Source organism: Palaemon carinicauda, chromosome 6 (assembly GCF_036898095.1).
Source record: "Palaemon carinicauda isolate YSFRI2023 chromosome 6, ASM3689809v2, whole genome shotgun sequence".
Taxonomy (NCBI): domain Eukaryota; kingdom Metazoa; phylum Arthropoda; class Malacostraca; order Decapoda; family Palaemonidae; genus Palaemon; species Palaemon carinicauda.
The window spans coordinates 15068870-15095348 of record NC_090730.1 but is presented as its reverse complement, the minus strand read 5'-3'; the positions used below and the strand labels follow the sequence as shown (position 1 = coordinate 15095348).

The 26479-nt window shown below is 39.1% G+C and overlaps 1 protein-coding gene across 6 annotated transcripts in view; it reads left to right on the top strand.

Annotated features, from left to right (window-relative positions):
- The first annotated feature begins 4354 nt into the window (after nt 1–4354).
- Csp (Cysteine string protein) overlaps nt 4355–26479 on the top strand; it is a 93079-nt gene continuing 70954 nt past the window's right edge. For 3 of the 6 annotated variants that reach the window (XM_068374995.1, XM_068374994.1, XM_068374991.1), the window contains exons 1-2: nt 14913–15064; nt 20024–20162. In XM_068374995.1, coding sequence (XP_068231096.1) covers nt 15036–15064; nt 20024–20162 — 168 coding nt within the window. In that variant the 5' untranslated portion in view covers nt 14913–15035. Of the gene's footprint in view, nt 4492–14911; nt 15065–20023; nt 20163–26479 lie in introns of those variants that run through there. The other 3 variants (XM_068374992.1, XR_011044787.1, XM_068374993.1) reach the window with 3 other exon arrangements.

Here is a 26479-nt window from a genome sequence, read left to right as displayed (position 1 = left end):
CCACTATAGGACAAAGGGTTGTGGTGGCTGATGTGGTAACGTCCCTGACTGTTGAACATTAGTCCCACTCAAACTCGTTAGTTCCTTTGGTCGTTGCAACCTCCCCGATCCAAGCTTGGATGGAGAGGGGGTTTGGGCGCTGGTCATAAGTTATACATGTCTCTAGGGCATTGTCCTGCTTGATAGGGCAATATCACTCTCCCTTGCCTCGGCCATTCATGAGCGGCCTTTAAATCTTTTAACATGTCTTTATTCAGGCCTGGAGTCTGGCCACTTTTCATCACCACACTGCCCAGTGCGGATTGGTGATGGTGGGAGACTTTTGTCTGATCGCTCACAACAAACAGACCTAGTATGGGTGTCTCTGACTAGTACAGCTTTGCTGAACATGGCAATACATAAACCCTTTCACCACGTTAAAGTATCCCCATTCAGAAAGTCACATTTAGTCGGATTAAAACTTAACATACGACTGAAGCATCACTGAAAGAATACGTGAGCGTGTCACTAGATAATAAAAATTTCTAGGTAATTTATTTGACGTCAGTATTTTATTACTTCGATGTTATGAAAGATTTGACAAGCCTCCTAATGTAATGGGCTGCTTAAAGTTGATAGGATCAGTGAATATGTAGACAGTCTTACAACCTTGATTTTTTTCCAAATATTACAGACTAATTTATAGCGCAAATTGTAAGCCGTTGTTCACGAACACAAATGCGAATGTCAGGAAATGCAATCTATTACACTACGATAACTTACGTCCTCCGAAGCTTACTTTGGCAAGGAAATATTATTGCGGAGACCATCGTTGAATTGCCTTTTTTTGTGATATGCTGAATGTTTTTAGTTATATATGAATATTCCATTATATCAATAAACAAAGATTGTTGAGGATTTTTCAATCTGCTATTTATTGAAGCACTCTTCTGAAACATTGGTGACCCGCATAACGAGGCCTTGTCGCTGTATGTGGTTAATTTGTGGTGTATTATCATTACTATTATTACTATTAGTATTGCTTTTGTTTTTGTTGTTGCCAAATAGTTGAAAGCAGTCCCTGAGTCACATCTCTAAAGTTAGAGAGAGAACTCTACCGAATTATTTGTTCCCCAGAGAGATCTGATGACTGTTACAACACATGAACATACGCTACCTAGGTCTAAGTGATGTCAGGTTGGGCAGCTGATCGGGACTAAGGTCTACCCCAAAGCCAAAGCAAGAGTCTTCAAAAGGAAGGCAACAGTGCTTACCTCATACAAATGGGAAAAAACATATGTCAATAGAAGAAGAGAAGTGAAAACTGATACTATACTCGGTGAGGGTAGAGAAATTCTGGTTAGAGAAATTGGACAACAAACTAGAAAGGGACCAAGTATAGTGGATGAAAAGTAAAGTAAAATTCAGAAAGTAATACATTGAGTTTTGTCTACAGTGCGGCAATCAAGGCACACTATATAGAATTTATAGATAATGTCCTGATGGTTAGGGAATCTGGTGGAGGCCCTTTACATCACACGGCGTTGGAGGGGTTAATTAATATAGTTGGGACCCATCTGATAAAATGATTGGCAGGATAAAAGTTTGTACTATTACTCTTCTTCTGGCTAATATAGTCTTATATCGAAATCCGTTGCTCCTAACAATAAACTCCCAATGTCTGTTGATATTTTGTAAGCTTTAATCATTAGAATGAGATTACTAACTTACTGTGGACATGCCAGACTTCGCCAGATCCATCAGTCATCAATAATACGAAATTGGCTAATTTGATATCAAAGCTATACCCGACTTCTAACGCTGATCTTGGAGTAAATACAGTTTTTAAAGTAGGTCTACAGATAACGCAAAGACTCAAGGAAATGGACGCCCCCACATAAAAACAGGAAAAGAAATGGCTGAAATTAACTGAAAAATTAACATTCGCCAATCCTGTTTAAGAAAATAGGAGCAACCAAGCCCGGGTCCTCTGGTCCAGAGATATCGGTAATAACAATTAAAAAGAAAATCAAGGAAATAAACATTCCATGAAATAAAGTCTTAATTTCTATTTTCAAGATTTTTATCTATTATTATATATTAGACCCTTGTGTTTTAACACTGTAAATTCACGTCTCGTTTTCGAATGTCTCTTAATGCTTAGCTACGAAAGTTCTAGCTACGCCATTGCTTCCACGTTATCATGACCATGGGTTAGGTCCAACGCCTTGGTTAGGTCTACGAAGCTTGATCTTAACTACATATTCTGGTATCCTTTACTTTATTAAAAATACCAATCCGGAAATGGTGGTGCTATTCTCACCCTGTGATTGGGACTCGTCATACCAATTTCAGTTAAGCCAATTTCGAAAATTCCAATCCCGGATAATGCAGTCTTTTGGGGATATTAGATCATTTAGCCCTGAAGTAGCGGTCCTACCATGAAAAGAACGGACATAGGAAATTCAAATGAAATTAATTTGATTAAATATTTATTTTTGTATATAAATCCTGATACTGTGCAAGGAATGTCCAGATAAACTGCATGGAATTTACTTATTTCATTCAGCCTGGTACACGCACACACACACACACACACGAGGGGAGTTATGGTTAGACAAATTACCGTATAAGAGATTTATTTTTATCCTATTCAGAGTGGCAAGCGCGCATACATTATATCACACACATACACATATATATGTGTGTATATATATATATATATATATATATATATATATATATATATATATATATATATATGTGTGTGTGTGTATATATATATATATATATATATATATATATATATATATATATATATATATATATATATATATATATATATATATATATATATATATATATATATATGATTGAGTGTGTGTTAATGTATGTGTGTGGAAGGCGGAGTAAGATAAGTAAATCTCATACCATATGTCTGAAGATTATTACTCCCACAATAAGCATTAAAATGATAAAGAAAATAAATATTTGATCAAAATCAAAGGAATTTGCATTTCCTTTATAAATATGAATACGTACGTTAGACCTATGTACCGTTTATCATGGTATGGCCGCCACTTTAGGACCAAAACAAGTTTCCAACTCTTAATTCCATGGTCTTGGAACTCCTCGACTCTCGGGTAAGACCACACAATATTCACATTCCCTGCATCAGTAACTCCGATGTGATGACTTGCATTATAAAGCCATTTCCTGTGCTTTTGAAGTCACACATGCAATTGAAAGATTAAAGTTACCTGTGTGTATGCATATATTTCTTTATCTAAGCAAGTGGAATTCGATGTTCAGATGATTATATCAATATAAGAAATATTTGTACTCAAATGTTGATTATATTTTTTTTAACTCTTAATATAGAAGCTACATATTTTCAGTAACTTCTAAATGGCTATATACCATATACTTTGAGATAACAAGATATTGTAAGACTACATGTAAATTCATTTTTTTTTAACTTTTCTATTTTTAGATTATCTTAAGTTGGGTCTCAAAACTCCTCTTCCTATCCATTGTGTTCATTGTTAACCTTTGTTGTAGGCGTTTCTGAATACATGTCACCAATTTATTGATAAAGATTTCCGAGTTTTCAAAAAAAGAAAAAAAAAATAGTGCGGGTGCCATGCGCGCCTTTCCAATATCTTAGGACCTTCCAGTACTTTCCAGATTGTCGTACTTTCCAACAATACGTACAGATATACTATAATTCTCTGGAGGATACTAAAAGGATGGGAGTCGAAGGGCAACGGTTATTCATTCTCTCAAAATCACCCAAGACTGGAAAATCCGGTAGAAAATCACACCCTTTAATGCATTTCGCTCTTTGCATTTTATCCAAGTTTCATATTGTCAAAATGTTACACGGATTGGATTCAGACAATTGATAAATTACTTTTTAATTAATAAGAGATGATTTGATTTTACAAATTGATTTTCAATTAGGTTAGCTCTTACCTCTTTCTTTGATAAGCCAGGAGAGTGTGACCTGAGTGCACACTTAACCTCGTTTTGTTCATACACATTTCTTGTTATTCAACAAGATATGTCCTTTGAAACTGTGTGAAAAATGTCAACGATAATAATCTTACATAACCTGTGCAGTCAGTTAGTCATGACAACTCTTTCAAGCAAAGAAATATTTAAATATTGTTAATAGAATCTGGATATGAGAAAGAATAGCCTACCCTTGACCTCCTTTCGCCCCCTCACCAGACAAAATCACCGCAAATTTAACGAATTTTGGGTAACAAATGATGTAAATTGAAATTATAATGAATAATGGAAAATATTTAAACAGTTGGGTATCAATGGAAGCCACAAAGATAATAAAAAAAACAAACGCTAAAGAAAGAAGCGCAAAGTGTCCGTCACTTGTTTGACTGCACTATCGAACCGCTGAGGAGGACCAGCAGACGTTGTGAGTGTGTTGTTATGACTTGACCTCGGATCCTGTACACTTCAAATCGACGAAATGGATAGGCGGAAGCTCTCGTAAGACTCTCTCGTTCAAGTTTTAGACATTTTAACTTTATATTCTATAAAATGTTGCATAAAAATGGCCGCTTGGAATCCATCTCTCCTAAACACCAGTGTATTGTTGTCATTTATGTTATTGATTTGCTCAAGACTATGCGTATGACTTCCTTTCATTAACTTATCTCTTGTCGTGTCGTAAGTCAGTTAGACGTTATGTCTTCGTCGTTACGTTACAAGAAATGTCTGTGATGTGACAAAACTTAATTTCGAGTTATTCAATTTTATCGCCTCATTGTAGGCTGTGTGTTTTAAGGGCTGACCCACTTTAGGTAAAAAGAGAGGTACTTCAGTGATTGTTTATTCAGACTTATTAACTCCGTTTAGGCCTATCTTATCTTACGTAATCTCCATTCAGATGTGGGACTTTTAATTATTTAATTCTGAAAAGGTCTACTGTATTTCTTGTATGTGATTTTAGTAAGAAAATGAACCAGTGCTATGCCTCTTCTAACCTCATCTGCCAAATCAAGTCGTAATTATTATAATTGCTAACGTAGGGACGAATTTTTGGTACCAAATTTTCTAATATTGCTATGGCACACAAGAGGCCTATAACAAGTCAGCATATGGTAGGCTAACTTGTCTGATCATATGGCAATCCATCGTTGCCATTGGCAAAGTAGTGTCAAGTGGTAGTATGTCATATGTACTACTTGCCATTATTACAGTTATAAAGTTTGTCTCTTTTAAATGGTTATTTTGTATGTCCATAAATGGGGAAGGGAGCCTTTGTATATTAGCGTCCAGTTCCTCCCGTGTCGATTAAAATTGGACATCAACTAACCTAAACCCCCCCCCCCCATGTAACTTACGAGCCGTGTTTTTACCTACTTAGCTAGGGAGGGGCTAACACCCCCCTGCCACCCCGCTTACACTGCTATATTCTTAGTTAGCCGTAATCATACATGGAGATGGCCGCTATTATACATACACCCCTTTATCTCTTTAACTGTTTATTTTGTACGTCCATAATTGGGGAAAAAGTAATGTTGAATTTTGTAGAATTTCAAGTACAGCTTACTGCTTGTAAAAGCACCAGTCAATTACTGTACTGTGTAAATAATCTATAGTGTACTTACAGTTTATAATGTTATCCACTTAAGATGTTGTCCTACTTTATAAGATTGGTAAAACAGCTCTTGGGGTGTATGTATAATAGTGGCTATGTGTGATGAGGATCGACTAAGGGTACAGCAGTGTAAGGGGGGTTGCATGGAGGTGTTTGAAATCGTACAAAATTCAGCATTACTTTTTCTCCATTTATGGACGTACAAAATAAACGGTTAAAGAGATAAAGGGGTGTATGTATGATAGCGGCCACCTATATGTATGATTATGGCTAACTTAGAATATTGCAGTGTATGCCGGGTCGCAGGGGGCCGTTAGCAACCCCCCACCTTAGTTAAGTAGGTAAAGACACTGCTTATAGGTTAGGTTAGGGGGAGAAGTTTAGTTGGTGTCCATATTTTATAGTTGCTGGAGGAAACTGCCCGACGATGTACAAAGGCTCTCAGCTCTTAAAGTATAATAAAGCAAGTAACAGATACTGCATCTCATTCGGATAACATATAGCTCTAAAGTAATCAAAAACTAGCTTGTCACTCCGTCTCACTTGTCTTTAATATGGTACATTAGATGCAAAGGTCTAAGAAATTAGGTTTGGTCTTTTTAGTCAGCCGAAACAATTCGTGGTGTAAAATTGTAAGGTTTGAAAATTTTTGTTGAAGGTTGAGTAATTCAGTTAAAATTTTGCATTCTGCCAAAATTGTGCAAATTATGTATACGGTATTCCTTTATTAACAATGTAATATTTTGGTAACAACTATTCTTGGACTGTGCTTACTTTTCCATCTTTGTTGTACTGTACTTCGTCTATGTACATTGTGTCGTCCTGTGGTATATGAAAAAAAAGGTTTGAAAACCATTCAGATTGTTGTTTGTTCGTACATGAGTAGGTGAAAACCATCAAAGCTGGAATGCAGTTAAAACTTTTAACGAGGTGCTAGTAGTTGCTGGCAGGGGAAGGTTATGCCCCGCCCACCTGATGATCAACAGAACACCATGATTTCTGCTACAGGAATGGTCGGACGTACTTTCCTAAATATGCTGGCAGATTGTCGTGTTAGTGGAATATACGTATTAAAGGAAGAAGACAAAGATATGCAGCTGTTTTCCGAATAAACTGTAAATGTGACTAATTACTGTGCAAACCTGCTGTAATACACAACATATTTGTTCATGTTTGGTAGCATATCTGTTGCTGATCATTCCCTCGCTAGTGTGGCCTTGCGTCAACATGAATCTAAGGGAGTTTGCATTCCTTATGCTATTCAGTACATTGCTAGTGCTATGTTGGAGGAAGGAGGTTTAACGGCCACCGAGTGTTAAGGGGAGAGGAGCCGCTCCTCTTCTCCTGCAGTGTCTTCCTAACCCCGGAAAGGTGCTAAGGGCATGTCAACTTGCAGTGTTTTCTCTGCTCCTTCGAGGAGTCCCCTATAGTAGTTTCCTCCTATGCTAGCATTGTCATTGCCTTACTATGATCTGGTAAAAACCAAACTCCAAGTTCCTCCTTGTCCTCCGCTTCATCTTCGTTAGATTCTTCTCATTAGAAAATATCTTCGAGAAAGCTGGATCAAAAGCTGCCGCGTACTTGTGACTCTGACCAATCTCCCCTTGCGTGTGCAGGGGAGGGGTTGTGTTTTACCAAAAACCAACCCATCCCAGTGAGGTGTAAGTGATATAGGTGTAATGTACAGTATATGTTATTGGTGCACGCTCGTTGTTAGTCGGTATGAAAGGTGCTACCCTTCTTTTCCCTATCCTGAATGACCAGCAGAGAGAGTGAGTGTGTACCTAAAATATCCCACAATGGGAAGAGGTCTCGTCATACACACCACTCTAGGTCTCGTATTGAATGTAGTGGCCTTGCCTGAACCTGATAACATTGATACTTCTGACCCAAAGAAAACTTAGTAGACGTCGAGAAGACTGATCAGCTGGAGTTGTGAACTAGGTTGATCTCTCCCTTCATACCCGAGTGGTGTGTACCAAGAGTTTACCCATCCATGAGAATGTGTATAGGTACATGGTACAAGTGTTCACCTGCCTCCTACCAGTGCTTGGGTTGTTACACAACTGAACACACCCACGGTTGATCGAAATGTAGAGCTCTACCCTGTTCCCCCTCCCTTCTCTTGCACATTCGAAGCATACTGAAGGATTTCCCTGAAGGTTAACTGTGCTGGAAGCGGAACTTGTGTTCTATCTCTTCGCCCGTATGATCGAGTCCTTCCCATGTGAATAGTGTGCGTATTGAGACGATACAAGAGTGTGTTGTTATCTACCCCATTGTCACCCATCTCTGTGTGATTGACATCTACGGGATTGGTCTTCATGCACTCTCATTACGCGATGTTCTTTCATGACTTTAGGGACACCTGCTTCATCCCAGAGCTCTTAAGTCTATGTACAGAGATCCCTTCATGCACCAAGATTTTTCTACTTGCTAAGACCAGTCCATGACACGAAGATCTATTGACTCTTCCATGCTATAGGTTATGAAGATTGGTGATTTCCCAGAACACCTCTGAGTGCTCGTACGAGCACTGAAATGCCACATTGCATTAGCTTGGTAGTCAAGGCCACTCTCCACCCAATGACAGTCACTACCACTATGCGACTGCATGCTGTTCAAAGGCTAAAGTACTTAGTGCTTTGTCAGCCTTTGAGATAGAGAGCTTGGGGCACTTCGGCTTCCAAAGGATAGTTGGATCCTCAAGCTGTTGTTCCTCCTTCCTCTTCAGAGTATCATTCTGGTTTTGTGCTCGGTCTGGTAGGCAAATATGCATGATTCTTGAGAAGTAGGATTCTATTGAGGTACTTGTTGATATCCTCCATATGATGGGGGAAGAGTCCCGGGACATTATCGAGCCAATGGCTCCCGATTGTGGCTGGTGCCAGGAAAAGCAGTCCTGACTTAGTCTCATCAAGGGAAAGATGCAGTGATTTTGGTAAGGGAGAGATGGCATCTATTGGCGCCCCTCATTGAATCCTTATGCTCCAGGTGTCTGAGTAAGGTCCTGTTTCTCGTGGTTTCTTGACATTTACGTGCTGGTGATGCAGACCTTACTCTTCTACCCACCAATCAAGCAGTGACCACAGGCACCTATGTGGATAGACAGTAGCTCAGGGGCACTCCGTTCTGAACATTTGCTAAGGAAGCCGCTTCAGTGCCCAGCCTCCAAGCCGCCACCTAGATTGATCACTGGTGATGTGTGGTTGCTTGCTTTACTATGATCAGGATTTGGCAAATCCAGAGAAGAGAGAGAAGTATACTGACGATCTGGTTAGGTGCCGGTCAGTAAACCCGTTGGGCAACTGGGTTGTGAAGCGAAGGGTTGCTGTCACCCCCAGCTTTGCCTGGCAGGTGGGGTAAGAAGAGGTGTTATCCCTAAGGAACACCCAGGTTTTAGAGTGCAACCATTTTTCCACTGAAAAAAATGGAGGTTATGAAAGAGAAGCGAAGGTAAGCGAGTTAGGTCCCCTTTTCCATCGAGCAGTTACCGAGGCCCTTTAAAGGCAAAGACATAAAAAGCCTTGGACCCCATGGTACCCTTATAGTCAACAATTAAGAAGAGTCCTGTGACCTCCAGAGTCAGATCTGCACCTATAGTCTCTTCCTTCTTTTAGACAACGCTCTACCCTTTCGTCCCAATCTGGTACTCCAGGAAGGGAGGAAAGGTATGTTAAAGTTGGTAGTTTATTCCCCTCCTACAGTTGCCACAAGTGGAGGGATACCTGTCAAACCGTTGACCAAAATGGCAGTGATACTGAGTAGAGAACGGGGTGGCTGAAGTCCTGGACGGATATTGCCTACCGTTCTTTAACTACCGCACTTCTCATACTTGCACATCAATGACATTCCAGACCTCCCATCAGATATCACCGTAAACTCTTCCTCCGGCAGTAGAGATGAAAGTGATGGAAGGAAGAATGCTCTTGGAGTCATCCGAGACAGTTCTCTGGGCGCCTACAGTCGACTCTTTCTGAATAAGAAGTCATCTGGAAGATGGAGACCTGTCATTGATCTCTTTCCATTGAACCTGTTTGTTCTCCAGACACCATTTAAGAAGGAGATGGCAAGCACCGTACAGTCTATCATCATGAAAAAAGTCTTCATGCTTACTCTGGATCGGAAGGGTACGTACCTTTGGATATCAATACTTTGTCATGCAGAAAGTCCCTCCGCTTTTTTAAGAGAGTAGTGTCCCAGTTCAAAGGCCATTGCGTCAAAATGTACTGCTCCCCAAGTTTTCACACTGGTCTCTACTTGGGCACACTGGAACAGGATTCGTCTACTGAGGTATTTCAACGATAAGCTGATTGTGTCTTCATTCAGCAGACAGTTACTTCAAGATTGAAAAAAACTTCATTCTATTTGCCATGATCTGCGGTTTGAGTCAATCTGGAAAAGTCCAATTGTATGCCCAAGCAGAATATGGAGTACCTGGGATGCCGAGTAGACATGGCAGCAGCAAGAGTCTTCCCATTGTAGGATTGAAGAAGCAGACTCTTGGAGGCAACACAACTGTTCTTGCACTTGCAAGTAATTATGGATCGACAATTGCCACGTCTTCCTTCGTCATCGGAGAAGCTCGTTCTTCTTAGGAGTCACCACCAGTGATCGCTTTTATTGTGTTTGAAGTGTCGCTAGTCAGCCGTGGCTAAATAACGAAAACCTCATCAGCGAAACTCCTTGCCTCCAGAAATTTGGCTGTTCGTAGATCTATTCAAGGAGGGATGCAGCACACTTGAGGAATCAGTCTGTCCCTGAGATATGGTTCACAGAAGTAAAGCACCTGCAAGTTAACCTGCAGGAAAGGCAAGTAGCATTGCAAGCTTTCTGACAGTTTGATAGGGCACTCGATAGCTTTGATGAATGGCGACAAATTGTCGTGGCTTACACCAACAAGTAAGGGGGCAGTGTTTCAGACCCTTTACGAGTCACCAAAGCAGGCACACTCGGTTATCAAGGACGTGATGTAGGGTCAGAAGTGATCCTTGTGTCCTAGTGTGGCTGAAAGGCTTATTGCTCTGTGGAAATCACCATCAATCAACCTACTCGCCACTCTGTTGAAGAAAAAGCTTCCAGTATTGTTTTCTAGTACCAAACCCGTCAGCAGAGTTCAAGGACGCCTTCTAACACCCCTGGAAAATCTAGAAGCATACGCCTTTCCGCCTGTTAATCTGATTTGCAGATTACTGTACTCAACAGATGGTTGATAACATCGGGTTTCAGGATTATCTTGATTGCTTCGAAGTGAACACACGCCTAATGGTATCTGGATAGCTGATTTCATTGTCTACCTTCATCGGGGAAGTTCCTCGGTTTCTACGCTGAAAGTTGAACACTCGGCATTGAGTCATGTGTTCAGACTAAAGGCTTAGATCTTTTCTCTTTGTGGGAATTGTCGTGGCTCATGAGAAGTTTTGAACAGTCTTGCCCTCCTCAGGCACTCAAGCAACAAAATGGAATGTGTCTGAAGTCCTCAGGTCTCTCAAGTGGGCTTGTATGAGACCTTGAGACAGGCTTCAGATAGGAATCTGACCTTCAAAACAGCCTTCTACTAGCCATAGTTTCGGTGAAGCGAATAGGCGAGCAACATGGCTTTAACTGTGACATAAGTCATTATTTGATTATAGGTCTCCTTCACTTTGGTTCTGGAGTTTGTGACCAAAAAGAGAATGTAAACCTTCAGGCTGAGCATGAGACTCTCAACACTGGAATGATACAGAGATGAGATCCAAGAACACTTGTTTCTGGCTTCATGAGATGGTCAGACATTCCTATTTACAAGTGAGGAGACTGAAGGTTCATCCTGGACACGATAGCATGATGACAGATAGATCTTATTTACCCTGGGTCAGGCAATCTTATCCTACAAGTGAAGAGACTGAAGGATCATCCTGGACTCGATTGCATGACGACAGATATCTGATTTACCGTATCTCCTAGGAGAAACCTGTCAATGGCACAGGTCTTGAAGGCAGGGGTCTGGAAACAACAGATGACCTTCTATGCCCACTTCCTATGGGAGAATACTCACAGATCCTTGGATAATTTACCTTTGGTCTGGTGGTATTTGCTCAATTGATCTCCCTTGCAGGACTAGAAACATTTCTACCAAGATAGTGGTTATGATGTACAGTCTAGAATGGGAGGTGATATTGACTGGTCGTACGATCTCCGGAACCAGGGCACGTTCGCATGATATCATCAACCAAGCACAATCCCACTCGAAAAAGAGAAAGTAAGCATAAAATGAGCGCAAAACAATAATGTTTGTCAATGTTTATGGCAACCTCGAGGAGGAGAAAGAGGAGGCATCCGCTCTACAAGCCAAAAAGAAAGTGGCTAGTTCATCACTCCTTGAGTTATATAAAGGTGGCTGGTACCATAAGCCACCCCCTACCCAAGTTATGGGTAGGGTTTTCACTTTGTACCAAAAGTCTATTTGGCTACTTTCCAGCTTTGCCAAACGATATATTCATATATAAATAACTACAGGTTTGTATTGGTTAGGGAAATAATACAAATTATCTACAGATTTGTCATTTTTTCTTTTCCTTTCTTCCCCTTCCTTGGAGTGTAGTAGTAGTACTGTTATATGCTGGACCAGACACTAAATGGAGTTAGCTGTATGAGTATAAGTATGTACTATCTCCCACATTATCTTAGACTAGAGGAAGGATGGACAAAAAAATATGTAAACCCATTTCTCATCAATTACCATACATTGAGAAATTATCCTCCTTTACCTGGATGTACTGTAGGTTCTTCCAATGATCATTTACGATTCACCTGGTAGGAACCTAACCTAACACCTGTAACATCTTTATGCCCTGGTCGTAAGGAGGTTGACAACAGTCCTCAATTCAGCTCCTTTTATACGCCCAAGTGCATTGACATATCGTGTAAGTAAACCAGCCAGTTTGATTCTAGGGACTTCCTCCCTCCTAAGGATAAGTCTCCTATTAAAGGATGATGGTTTTTATTCGAGTAGGGACTTATCAGAAATTTTTAAAGTGCAGTAATTGTTGTTTTTTTTTTTAATAGAAATGCAAGTCCTTTAAGTTACACCTCCCTCCTCAACTCCTTGCAAGGGGTTAAGGTCAAAGTAAGTTGGATGGATGGGTGAGGCCTATTCTCCACAGACTAGCGACTACTATCACCTCATTAAAAGTTTTAATGACTCCTCTTGCCTTTCTGAAATCATACTCCTATGAAAAGACTCAACTTTGTATAGTTAAGAAAAATACAAATTAATTTAAGAGGAAAAATACAAATTAATTTAAAAAGTTGGGATTTTAACTGTTATTAACTGAAGTTGACTCTCGTGGGCCTCCTCTTCTCGATTCCCTTTCCCTTGAGTCCCTCTATTACTTGACCATTGACAAATAGAAAAGGGGTCAGTGCTTATTTTTGATGGACACCAACATTCGGATAATGTCAATGCCTTCACTGCAGATCTGATGTTATGTTATGGTAATATCACTAGTTTGAAGGCATACCAAGAAAGATGAAGTCTGTAAATTTTTCTCTGCCTTTATCCTAGCACCTTTTCTAAGATTTCATAACATATTTAGATATAGACAGATGGGGAAAGCAGCTCATAATAAAGGGTTAAAAATGATGCTTGTTCTTTCTTTACAAAAAAAATTGACAAAACCTCATGTGTCACTGCAAACAAGTAATAGGTACTTTAAAATATTACATAAATCCATTGATGTCTCCTATGTTGATTTTCCGTTCCTTTCTAAAAGGAAATAGTGCAGTTATATTTTCAATTATGCTAATTATTTTAGTTTTGGCAAAGAAATGACTTATAATAATATTACCATTGGAGTTTTTATCGAGCCACATAAAATTGTCATTAAGATGAGCCTAAAGTTAAAAGCCTTAGTCACCTTCTTTACACCATAATGTATTCATATAATGACAGTCATTCATATACTGAAAGTCATTTTAAGCTGTTGAACAGTCATGATGGTTACTAAGAAGATTTTCAAAGAGAGGTATCAATCTTGTACCTTACTCTTGCTAGGGACGATGTTTATTTGACCAAAAGTAAACCCTGGAGTGAGTGTCGTGCTCTTTCACTTGAAATTAGAATGCTTGTGAAATGACCTTTTTCTTGAGTAAAAACCAAGAAACTTAAGGTATTGTAGAGTCTTAACGTAAACATTTATTATTTTTATTATTATTATTATTACTTGCTAAGCTACAACCCTAGTTGGAAAAGCAGGATGCTATAAGCCCAAGGGCTCCAACAGGATAATAGCTTAGTGAGGAAAAGAAATAAGGAAATATACTACACAAGGATTTAAGAATAACAACAACATTAAAATTAATCTATCATCTCTGTATGCTGTACTGTACAGTACGATAGAATTTTAATTACACTATACAAAAGCAAAGGGTTTTTCCTAAGTTTGTTGTTACATTCATTAGAAGCAGTTAGATTTACTAGTTTCATCACAATCCTAGGGATAGTGTTTTATGCTCTCTCTACCCTAGTCTATGCTATACTGTACTACAAGCCAGCTGAGATAGTTCATGCCTAGTCATTTGCATTTGAGAACTGTGACCTGTGGAAATCCCCCTTGTTCTTCATCAACTAGTATTCATATTTAAACTGAAGCTAGAGCCTGCTAAATGAACCAAGATTCAATATTCTTGGTTATTTTGGCAGCCTTAATGTACAGTGCGCAGTCCTAGTCTGATCTGTCATCTTTTATCCAATCTAAAGTCATATATGACAACATATCACGGAATTTGATAACCCTAATCTAAGAGGGGAAGTGCCTTGATGATCTCTCTCTCTCTCTCTCTCTCTCTCTCTCTCTCTCTCTCTCTCTCTCTCTCTCTCTCTCTCTCATAGAGCATTTTAAAATGTTCTAGCATATAGGTTCTAGTTAGTTTTAACCAGTTTCTTATATTTTTTCAAGTTTTAATTAAATAAAAGTTAATTTATGGACAGTTTCTTTTTTATTTAATGTCTTTTGATTAATGGTTTCTTTACTGTCTCTTACATAATTTGGCTTAAGTAATAGATTGATAAAGAATATTTTGTTTCAATGCAAAATTTTTGATTGATCTTTTGCATCAAGTCTGATAAGGATTTGATATAATTGGGTCTTCATTACTGTTCTTATCTCTCACTGTACATTATATCTACATGGATGATATTTTTAGATAAGGAATTTTTTTCCCAAATTCAGACTAGTTTTTCCAACATCGGATAAAATATTGAATGCTACAATTGTTTCGTGTTGAGGCATCTGGCATATTGAGACAGGTCTTGTGAGCATGACTAATCAGTGTGTGCTTCTTTTCCCCACCCAGTGTTATGGGAATTGTGTCTGTGTCTGTTTAGAAGTGTAGTGAGGGAGAGTGGATACTGTGAAGGTTATGTGCTTTCAGTGTCCAGAGCTTGAAAATGGAATCTGATCCTCTGTTGAATGACAAGTACACATTCTACTTTTGTTTGTTTTGATGTTTCTTTTTTTTTCTTGTTATGTTTTATGTGTTTTTAATAATGAAAAATATTTTTGAAAAATATAAGATATACCAGTACTGTATCGGTAATATTTTTACTATTGGTTACATACGTAAGTACATAACAAAGAGAGAAGAGATTGGTACTGTACTATATTTACAGTACAGAGTACTTTGCATGCACTTGTAATAAAACAAGTAATGGTGAGTGAAATATTGTGAAATACAAGTACACTTTTGTACCAGTATCAGAGTTGAAATGTCTGAAGTCAAGATTGTTTAGTGTGCAGAATTACTGATGATCTAGTACTCGTAATTTATGCCAAATTGTATATAATAGAATCTATTCAAAGGTAAGGAATGTATAAATCACAAAGGGATCAAATTAATGGATGCAGATTCAATGAATAGTACACTAAAAATACTTTTGTATACTTTACATACTTTATGAAACTTTTGAAAGTAGATATTCACTTCATTTTTTAATGACCTTGCTGGCAAGGGGTTATTTCAAAAACATATAAATGAATTTATATACAATATACTGAACCATTACTGGATTTTTTTTAGGCTTGATGTATTCATTACTAAGGATATTTTTGAGGTCCGAACTGAAAAGCATATACCAGGAACCTTGTGTATTTGCTGAGTTTATCAGTGAGTTGAAGAGGATTACACCACTTGCTAATGATAAGATTCCTTTTGTTATTAAGAATTGCAGTATACAGCTGTTTATAGTATTGTTGAGATAAAATTTAGATAACCAGGAAGACAAGTTGAATGTTAGATGTAGACAAAACTTACCTCCGCCAATAAATTTGGAAGGAGGTTATGTTTGTTAGATGTTATGTATAGTTGTTGATAGTGGGTAGCACATGCAAATTTAGTAAATAATAATATACCCACCAGCACTTATTCTAATGTCTTTTGAGAATAAAAACTGCAGAATGGAAAATGTGGGGCTGGGGTAGATGAAGTATCACAGCTTTTCTGTTCTTTTAGGGCTAAATTATGTGAAGAAAACTCCTAAGAAATTAGCTTATCTGTATCACTTAAGGATTTTACGGGAGTAATTATGTTTCATAGGAAATCATGGTTCATTTATGCCTGTTGACTCGTGACCAAATACTGATAGTCAAGTACTGTACAGAATCCTATTACCTCTGATCCCCTTGTGCTGTAATCTTACCATACATTTAAGTGAAAAAATGAAATCATGCTAGTCTTGGCTACAGAAAGCTTAAGTCTTGGCTGTTGGTAGGTAAATGAAGCTAACCTAGTATTTTATGTAAATACTTGACATGAAGATATAGTAAAACTGTCAAGTATTAAAAGGGTAAACATAGAAAACTAATTCATAGTATTTCATATTGTAATTGTAGGATGTTTCCAGGAACAGAGGCTATTCTCTCTCTCTCTCTCTCTCTCTCTCTCTCTCTCTCTCTCTCTCTCTCTCTCTCTCTCTCTCTGTGTGTGTGTGTGAATACACAGAATTCTTTACTGTTGATTGTAAATAATATCCTATTTTTGCTTTAATGTTGTACACTATCCTGGTGTTTTTGAGAACAAAAAATGAACGTTGACCTTTAGGATATCAAGCCATGAAACCTGTTAATGTTATTGTACAGTAGGCTATGACCTTCTCGCACTATATCACTTAGCTCTAGGTAAATGAAAGGAAATGAATTTTTATTTTCATCCATATGGCTTTTTGGGCTGATACGTGGGTTAGAGTAAGCTAATAGAATTGCAAGGTTAGGCTAGGATTTCTGGTTAACTTGGCCTAAGCTAAGCATAGGATGATTCTTTAAACAATGCTTTAGGGTTTTTTTTTTTTGCACCCCTGTAGACCTAAGAAGAGGTTTAAGAGAATGATTACTCTACTGGAGAACATCTCAAGGTAGAGACAACTGGCAAAAACTTGGAGGCCCTTGCGTCAGTAGGCGTAGGAGAGAAAAAGAAGAAGAAAACTGAACACGAAAAATAGCTTTTCATTAGAAGTAAACTGTCATGAATATTGTAATGGATCAGTTGTGCTTTGTAGTGCCTATAATTCTTGCAATGAGCAAACTCATAAAGATGAGAAACTAGTGTGTATTTAAGATTGCTAGGATATTATTTGTGAGGCCTTTATTACTCTACTCAACAATGTTACTTTTTTAATTCGTGCCAGGGGATCTTGAGTTCATTTGGTACATCTTAGGTACTGTAGAAAAATGGCAGTAGTTAGTTGTCTTTTCCATTATATGGGTTTTTCATCTTTTGAATGTTCAGCTTGAATTATCTGAACAAGCTATCTTTCTTGTTCTCATCCATCCTGACGTATTGATGCATTCACCTTGCGAAATGGCTGAATGCTTCCGATTCCATTTTTCAACCAAGTGTTCAGCAATTTAAATGCTTCTGATTCTTTCAATCTCTCTCTGTCTTTCACTCTCCCTCTCCCTTTCACTCTCCCTCTCCCTTTCACTCTCCCTTTCACTCTCCCTCTCCCTTTATGATCTTATCCCCTCCTTTGTTTTTTGTTTTAATGTATGAGTCATCAATGACCTTAGATGTCAGGATGCCAGAAAATTTTATCCTTCTTGCTTAGGGAATTGGTAAGACATTTCTCAAACCATACAGTATTTCTCACAATTCGTTTAAAAGTGTTTAGGAACTACAGTAGATCCTGTGCTCTTACTATTTATTTTGTAATTTCTTATTTTGAATCTTTAATTTCTATCGTCATTTAGGGTTCCAAGGTAAAGATCTGTCGAGATTATCTTCTCCATCTTGCAAATGTTTGTTTGTCATTTCCTTTGGCATTTGGAGAATAATGTGGTATTGTTTACTATACAATATTTATAAAGAATTTTACATATTTCTGATAAAGGCTGTGAAAAATTCCAAGTGGCTTCAGTCTTTCCCCATATAAAACTGGCTTCTTATATGCTTCAGTTGTACAGTATTTATTGTTTACAAGAGAAAAAATAAAGACAAGATGTGCCATGAAATGACATCCAGTATAGAATTTACAAGGAGGAGATTTAAAGCCAGCAACCATCTTGCAACTCAATGAAGTTACTGTATGTTTTGAACACTTATGTGAATGAAAATAGCTGTGAGGAAGCACTAGTCTGGGCAAGAGAATTAGAGAATGGCAAACACTTGATAGAAAGAGGAAAGTGATGAAATGAGAGGACTGAAAGAGTACAGTTGTAACTAAAGTGAAATGTTGTTAAGTGTTCTTAGATATTTAGAGACTTTCAGTAGGGATAGGATCAGTAGCTACCCAAGTTGACTTGGTCCTTATTCTAAATATTTGGGGTTGCATGGATCAGAAACGTTGGCTCTAAGACGAAAATAATTAGGTAGAACAGAGAAGAGAATGCTAAAGTGGATTATGGGAATATCACTGCTTGAAAGATTGGAAAATGATGAGATAAGAAGAATGGCAGATGTAGTAAAAACTACAGAGGCGATAAGAGTTTCACGACAGAGGTGGTGTGGATAGGTGATGTGAAGGGGTGGTGGGGAGGGAGTGAGGAGGATTAGGGAGGAACCTGATGGGGGGGGGGGAAGACTAAGAGGGAGGCAGAGAATTAGATGGTGATGTGTGAAGGATCCTATGGAGAGAAAAGGTGTGATGGAAGAGGATGCCTGTGAAAGAAGGCATTTGAGAGGGTGTATGGACAATGCCTGGAAAGAAGAGGATACTGAAAAGAAGCATTAAGGGTTTCAAAGGAAATGGGTTGCATATTATTTGAACCCCTAATGAATTATATGATTGAATAGTGATCAATTTTTTAACACAAACATCTCACTTGAGATACTGTATTTTGTTATTTAGCCAATGTACTTATCAACATTTTGTAGTTCTTAAAATGTCTAATTCTAGTTGAATACATCGTTATAACTATCAGTAATGAATTAAGTGCGGTTGGTTTTAAATGAGGTGTCTCTTTTTATGAAGCTCTCCTTTTTCATGCAATTCTGTTTGATGCAAAGAAATATATAACAAAGGAATTAAATTATATTTGTTGATTAATTACTTGCAAGACAAGAGGAGATGAAATTATTGTTAATCTCTTTCTCACTGCTTTTGACTAGATTCATAGTTTGGGCAATAGAGTCCTACTGAAGCAAAAAATGTGTAAAAGATTAAGCAGAATGACTGGGTATTTGGTAATAATTTATTTACAAATATAGTTGATTGCCAAACAAACTTTTATATGTTGTGGCAGCATTGCAGAGATGTTTAGCCGTCTTGGTTTCCTTCATTTACACTTGAGGAGGTTTATCTGTTTGCTGTGGTTAGCTTTAATAAAGGAATATAAATCCTTTGATTATATTATACTAGATTATTTTTTACCATTATATACTGTAACCACAGGTACTGCATTATATATTGGACTGTATTTGGTCTTTATGTGGTGGCAGGTTAACTGCAAATTTCATTATTTATATATTCCCTGATGTTCATATTGCTTCTGTTTTGAAGCCTGGTTTAATACAGTTACCCTGAAACGAAAAGTTTCCCATTTTTTTTCCCCGTTTCAATAGGTTTTGGCCTTGTGAAACAATCTGGTGGTTATTAACAATAACTTTGCCATCAGTATGTCTCAGATCCTCTTTCCTACTGACAAGTGATGGGAAGGGGGTAGTAATTTAGTTTACATTTTGAGACTGAAAAGACACAGGGTTTGTGGCATACCCATGCCAAGGTTATTTCTTTGAACTGCCAGATTGTCTCAGTACTTTACTTAATCATATGAAAAAAGGTTTCAAGAATGAAACAATATGAATGTCCGGTGAGTATGGAAATAAAATTTTATGAAAATTCTGATTTTGCAATGTATCTTGTGAGCTACTTTATAGTATTTATCAGTACAACACTAATATTTTTTTATTTTGAAAATGATTTATATTTTGCTTTTTAACTTTCAGGACGACAGGAGATTCTCTGTATGAGACTTTGGGACTACAGAAAGAGTCAACAACAGAGGAAATAAAAAAGACATATAGGAAATTAGCGTTAAAATATCACCCTGATAAAAATCCAAACAATCCAGAGGCTGCAGAAAAGGTAAGCTAAGATAGTTGGCTTTATTTTTACTATAAAGTAATACTGTACGGCTCTTTATGTCTGTTAAACACACGTCAGGTCTGAATTTACGTTGCTTTCTTTAAATATTTGGTACAGAAATAGAATCCAAGTTATGTCATTTTATCCCACTTTACATTGGTCTCTAAGTCATAAAATAACAATCAAGTACTGTGCTTCTTATGGAAGCTTATTAATGAGTCTGGTTTTATGAAATGATAGTGGGTTATAAGTAATTTTTTATTTTCATTGTGTGTAAGGAATGTACAAGTCACTTCATACTGAAAATCCAACCTAGGCCGAAAATAGACTTAACGTTGGGTCACTTGAACCGATCTTGGGTGGCATATTGCTGTACTATTGGTGTCCTCTTAGTAAATATTTCTAAGTTTTTCTTTTGATCGTTAAATTCGTTCAGTTACAAAAGGCATAACATCCGAAGGTTGGACTTAAATGGTTCACTCTTGTCTAACAATCCTTATACGTGACCTGCTTTATTTGTGGTCGGTGTGTTACCCAGTAGCCAGGTGGATATGTTCATCATTATTAGTGCTATTGCAAATGAACCACCCGATTCATGGAAAAAACCTAAAAGGTCACTTGCTAATTTTAGGTGAGTAAAACAGGTAAGAAAATAGATAAAAGAATAGTACAAACATATTTATTTGCATATAGAAAGAGCTATGCAATTCAAGGAGCCAAAAAAAAGGGTTTGCCCTTCAGTTATGTCTTTGCACTGACGGTCACCTTGACACTACTATTGGGCCTTATGGCCCAAGTTCCTTACATCCATTTATATGATACAGTAATCTATTATTAAAATCTCCCAAAGGGATAGTGTTATCAATTCACCTTGCATGGTGGACTATAGCCTTTATTTAAGAGTCCACAGTGTTCCTTCGGCTCATATCTGAACTCGCTATACATCCTTACACTTCGCTTCAGTTCTAATTTCTTTCTTTCATCTTGCTGTCCAACTTATTTAATTTTTACACCTTATTGTAGCTCAAAGTTTTTTACCTTAGATGCACTTAGTCACTGAATGACTTCACAGCCCCCAGCGCTGGCTATACAGTGTAGCCCAAATTCTAAAATCCAATCTAATCTAAAAATAAATTTATTGTACTTAATCCTCCAGCAAGCTTGCTTTTCTTACTGTTACAGGAACATTATTAACAGTTCCTTTGGTGAAAGTTGGCGAGCTAATCCCTTTCTTCCCCCTGATCTTATGTACAGCATCTTATTATTCTTGCATCTTATCATTTGTTTGTGTGGGTCTATGTAGCCGACTGTTTCTTGGCCTTCTTTCTCTTAAATTGGGACTGAGGAGATTGAGGGGCAGCAGGTTGGAATTCCTCTCCAAAAAGTTCAAGAAGGGAGCGAGAGAGAACTTTGTAATCTCCCACAGCGTCGGCAGGATTATCATCGTCATCAGAAACATCCTCGAGGTCCTGATCCACATCTGCAATATCCTTCGAAAGAGAAGAAGGATCCTTAGAACCCGACAAGGGCAAATCAAAGGCATCATCCTGCAAAAGACGGGTTGCATCCTGGAGTCCCGCGCTAGAAGAATCCTTGGGATGAGAGGCAGTATCGTCCCGAAGAGGCAGGGTGGTATCGCCCTGGGACCGAGAACGAGAGGCAGAGTCGTTCTGTCGTCGAGAGCGAGAGGCGGTATCGTCGTGGCGGCGAGAATGAGAGGCGGTATCGTCGTGGCGGCGAGAATGAGAGGCGGTATCGTCGTGGCGTCGTGAACGAGAGGCGGTATCGTCGTGAACTAGGGTTGGTATCGTCGTGGCGTAGTGAACGAGAGGAGGTATCGTCGTGGCGAAGCGAACGAGAGGAGGTATCGTCGTGGCGAAGCGAACGAGAGGAGGTATCGTCGTGGCGAAGCGAACGAGAGGAGGTATCGTCGTGGCGAAGCGAACGAGAGGAGGTATCGTCGTGGCGAAGCGAACGGGAGGCGGTATCGTCTTGGTATCGAGAACGAGAAGCAGCGTCGTTCGATAAGGTATCGTCCCGGTATCGAGAACGAGAAAACGTATCGCCCTGGTATCGCGAAGAAGTATCGCCTGGCGAAAGCACACATTCCTCATCCTGGCGTAGAGAGGGAGAAGTTTTCTTTAAAGAAGAACTCCGTTCTCTCTTAGAAGCAGACTTCTTAATCGGCAACGAGTCGTCTTTACGTCTGTCAGACTGGGCGTGAGGGCGGCTAAAGGCTTGTACTAAAGTCAAAAGTTGTTCCTGCATGACAGACATAAAGGATTTAGCAACATCAGCTGGGTCTTGCGGACCCGAAGGGGGGGGCTGACGAATAACACTCGTATCTTCGGCAGCAGGCTTCGTCCTTTTCACTGGCACGGAGTCGAAATCATCCTCCGACGGACAAGGTTCATAACTGCTAGAACCGGGAGAGAAAGAACGAGACCGTTCGTCGCGGTTCCATCTCCTCTTAGTAGGTCTTGAAGCTTCATACTTCCATTTACGTCTGGACGAATTCGGAGAAGAAAACAACACATCCGACACGTCTTTCCCGTGACGGTCAAGAGCAGCCTGGGAATCGACAACAGGACTGTCTGAGGCGACGGCTGACCGAGGGTACGTACCTCTCACCCCCTTTCGGTCATCGACGTACCTTCTCCCTTGGTCCTGGGAGCTTGGTAGAGGTCTAGGCCTAGGGGTATGCCAGATTCGGTCAGTCGCCACCTCCACTGCACTAACACAAGCACTTTCACTTTCCTTACCTTTAAAGGCCTCCAGTTGTTCTTTAATGGCCTTCAACTCGGCCGCCAGGCTAGCGTACCGAGGGTCATCCGTAGATACGGAACCTGTAGGAGGTGCAGGAGTTACTACCTCAAGGGAAGGATCAACTTCCAAAGAGGAATCAATAATAGGATCAATAGATAAATCTACGCTAAGTTCGTCTTCCTTACCACTAACAGACTTAGACTTAGACCTAGAAGCTCTCCTAACTCTATCGAGCTCTAGCTTACGCACATAGCGCTTCATAATTAACCAATCTTTCTCATCCAAAACCTTACATTCCCCGCACCTATTATCAAGGGCACAAACAAAACCCCTACAATTAGAACAAACTGTGTGAGGATCTACCGCCATTTTCGGTAGTCTCACCTTACATTCCTCATTCGCACAGATACGGTAATGACTCTTTTCACTCATAATGAAAAACAGCAAAAAAAGCTAAGAGAAAACAAAATACAACGATCGCCAAAACCCCAAATCAGAGTATTTCACCAAAAAAGCAGACTGGTACACCGAGCAGGGAAAGCGAAGAAAAACTCTTAATGACGGACCAACGTGTTGTCGATCCGGCCGGCAGAGATGAACTGAAGAACAGAAAACGGGAATGATTCCTCCTACCACCCTTTAACGGGTGTTACCACCCGACCACCACAAGGCGGTTGCCTAGTTTTAGAAAAATTCTGCCGAAATAGAGATAATTAGCTATGTATATATAGCTGCCAGGTAAGTTCTATTCATAAAACTTTGTTTTATCATAAAAACTCCATTTTTTTTTTACTGAGGAACACTAGCTTTCTTTACTTCCGTAATGCCTGTTTATATGACAGGTTTACTTTCAACAGGCAATATTAGCAACAAGATGCAGTTTTCTGGCTCAAAAGGAATCATTCTTGGAGTAATTAGTTGTTAGTTTATGTAGAATATATGGATGCAAGAGCTACAGTATTAATTCCATGGCTAGCCAAAGGAAAGTTATTGTTTTCCTCTTTTAGAGAGTGAGTGACCTGTTATTTTCTGGAAATGCATATTTAAATTGATTAGGTTATGTTAAGAGTAATGGTTTGTATTGATTAAATTAGAAATACAGGACTATAGTTAATGAGCCTATCAAGAAAATTGGATCATGTGAATACATTAAAATGTATGTCAGGCATCAGGGATTCTTAACTAAAGGGTAAAATTATATAGGCAATCTCAGTCTTTAGATGTGCTGAAGGAGTAGAACTAAATTAATGTATCCAACATTGTCATAATTTAAGCTACCACTACACTATCCTTACTCTATTAGTATATCTCAAGATTATAATTGTTTCAATAATTAGTGGGGATAATCATCATCATGCCAGCTATACAAGTAGGAAGGACAGAAGCTATTGGATTATTATGTACTCCATAACCTTAAAGTTTGCCTAATTATTCCTTTGTGAGTGATTCTCCTCTTGCTGGGAGTAGTCTATGCATTCTTCAATAAAGATTCCGACTTCGTTCGGTTATGCTCTCCTGAACGGAGAAGGATATGTGATTGGGTCTTAATATTTGAATTGTATTCATTCTTCTGCTCTTTTGGATGGGATTTAATTACAATTGCCACAAATTCATTCCTATTGCTAGATAGGCTGGCTCAAGAATTGAAGAGACAGTGAAAGATGGAAATGGGAGTTTGTTAAAAGGAGGGGAGGCAAGGAAAAGATGGGCGGAATATTTTGAAAGTTTACTGAATGTTGAGGATAATAGGGTGGCAGATATAATTGCTGTTGCAGGTTTTGAGGTGCCAGTGATGGGAGATGAGAATGAGAGAGAGATTACAATAGAGGAAGTGAGGAGAGCACTAGATGAAACGAGAGTAGGAAAAGCGTCTGGTATGGATGGTGTGAGAGCTGAGATGTTGAAGGAAGGGAGTGTGACTGTACTTGAATGGTTGGTGAGATTGTTTAATATGTGCTTTGAGTTGTCAATGGTACCAGTAGATTGGGTTTGTGCATGTATTGTACCACTATATAAGGGTAAGGGAGATGTGCATGAGTGTTGTAATTCAAGAGGTATTAGTTTGTTAAGCGTAGTTGGAAAAGTGTATGGTAGAGTAATGATTAATAGGATCAAGGATAAAACAGAGAATGCAATCTTGGAAATACAGGGTGGTTTTAGAAGAGGTAGGGGTTGTATGAATCAGATTTTTACAGTAAGGCAGATTTGAGAGAAATATTTAGCAAAAGGTAAGGAGGTGTATGTTGCGTTTATGGATCTGGAGAAAGCGTATGATAGAGTTGATAGGGAAGCAATATGGAATGTGATGAGGTTATATGGAGTTGGTGGAAAGTTGTTGCAAGCAGTGAAAAGTTTCTACAAGGGTAGTAAAGCATGTGTTAGGATAGGAAATGATGTGAGTGATTGGTTTCCAGTGAGATTGGGGCTGAGACAGGGGTGTGTGATGTCACCGTGGTTGTTTAACTTGTATGTTGATGGAGTGGTGAGAGAGGTGAGTGCTCGAGTGCTTGGACGAGGATTAAAACTGGTAGACGAGAATGACCGTGAATGGGAGGTAAATTAGTTGTTGTTTGCGGATGATACTGTACTGGTTGCAGACACAGAAGAGAAACTTGGCCGATTAGTGACAGAATTTGGAAGTGTGTGTGAGAGAAGGAAGTTGAGAGTTAATGTGGGTAAGAGTAAGGTTATGAGATGTACGAGAAGGGAAGGTGGTGTAAGGTTGAATGTCATGTTGAATGGAGAGTTACTTGAGGAAGTGGATCAGTTTAAGTACTTGGGGTCTGTTGTTGCAGCAAATGGTGGAGTGGAAACAGATGTACGTCAGAGGGTGAATGAAGGTTACAAAGTGTTGGGGGCAGTTAAGGGAGTAGTAAAAAATAGAGGATTGGGCATGAATGTAAAGAGAGTTCTATATGAGAAAGTGATTGTACCAACTGTGATGTATGGATCGGAGTTGTGGGAAATGAAAGTGATGGAGAGACAGAAATTGAATGTGTTTGAGATGAAGTGTCTGAGGAGTATGGCTGGTGTATCTCGAGTAGATAGGGTTAGGAACGAAGTGGTGAGGGAGAGAACGGGTGTAAGAAATGAGTTAGCAGCTAGAGTGGATATGAATGTGTTAAGGTGGTTTGGGCATGTTGAGAGAATGGAAAATGACTGTCTGCTAAAGAAGGTGATGAATGCAAGAGTTGATGGGAGAAGTACAAGAGGAAGGCCAAGGTTTGGGTGGATGGATGGAGTGAAGAAAGCTCTAGGTGATAGGAGGATAGATGTGAGAGAGGCAAGAGAGCGTGCTAGAAATAGGAATGAATGGCGAGCGATTGTGACGCGGTTCCGGTAGGCCGTGCTGCTGCCTCCAATGCCTTAGATGACCGCGGAGGTAGCAGCAGTAGGGGATTCAGCATTATGAAGCTTCATCTGTGGTGGATAATGTGGGAGGGTGGGCTGTGGCACCCTAGCAGTACCAGCTGAACTCGGTTGAGTCCCTTGTTAGGCTGGAGGAACGTAGAGAGTAGAGGTCCCCTTTTTTGTTTTGTTTCATTTGTTGA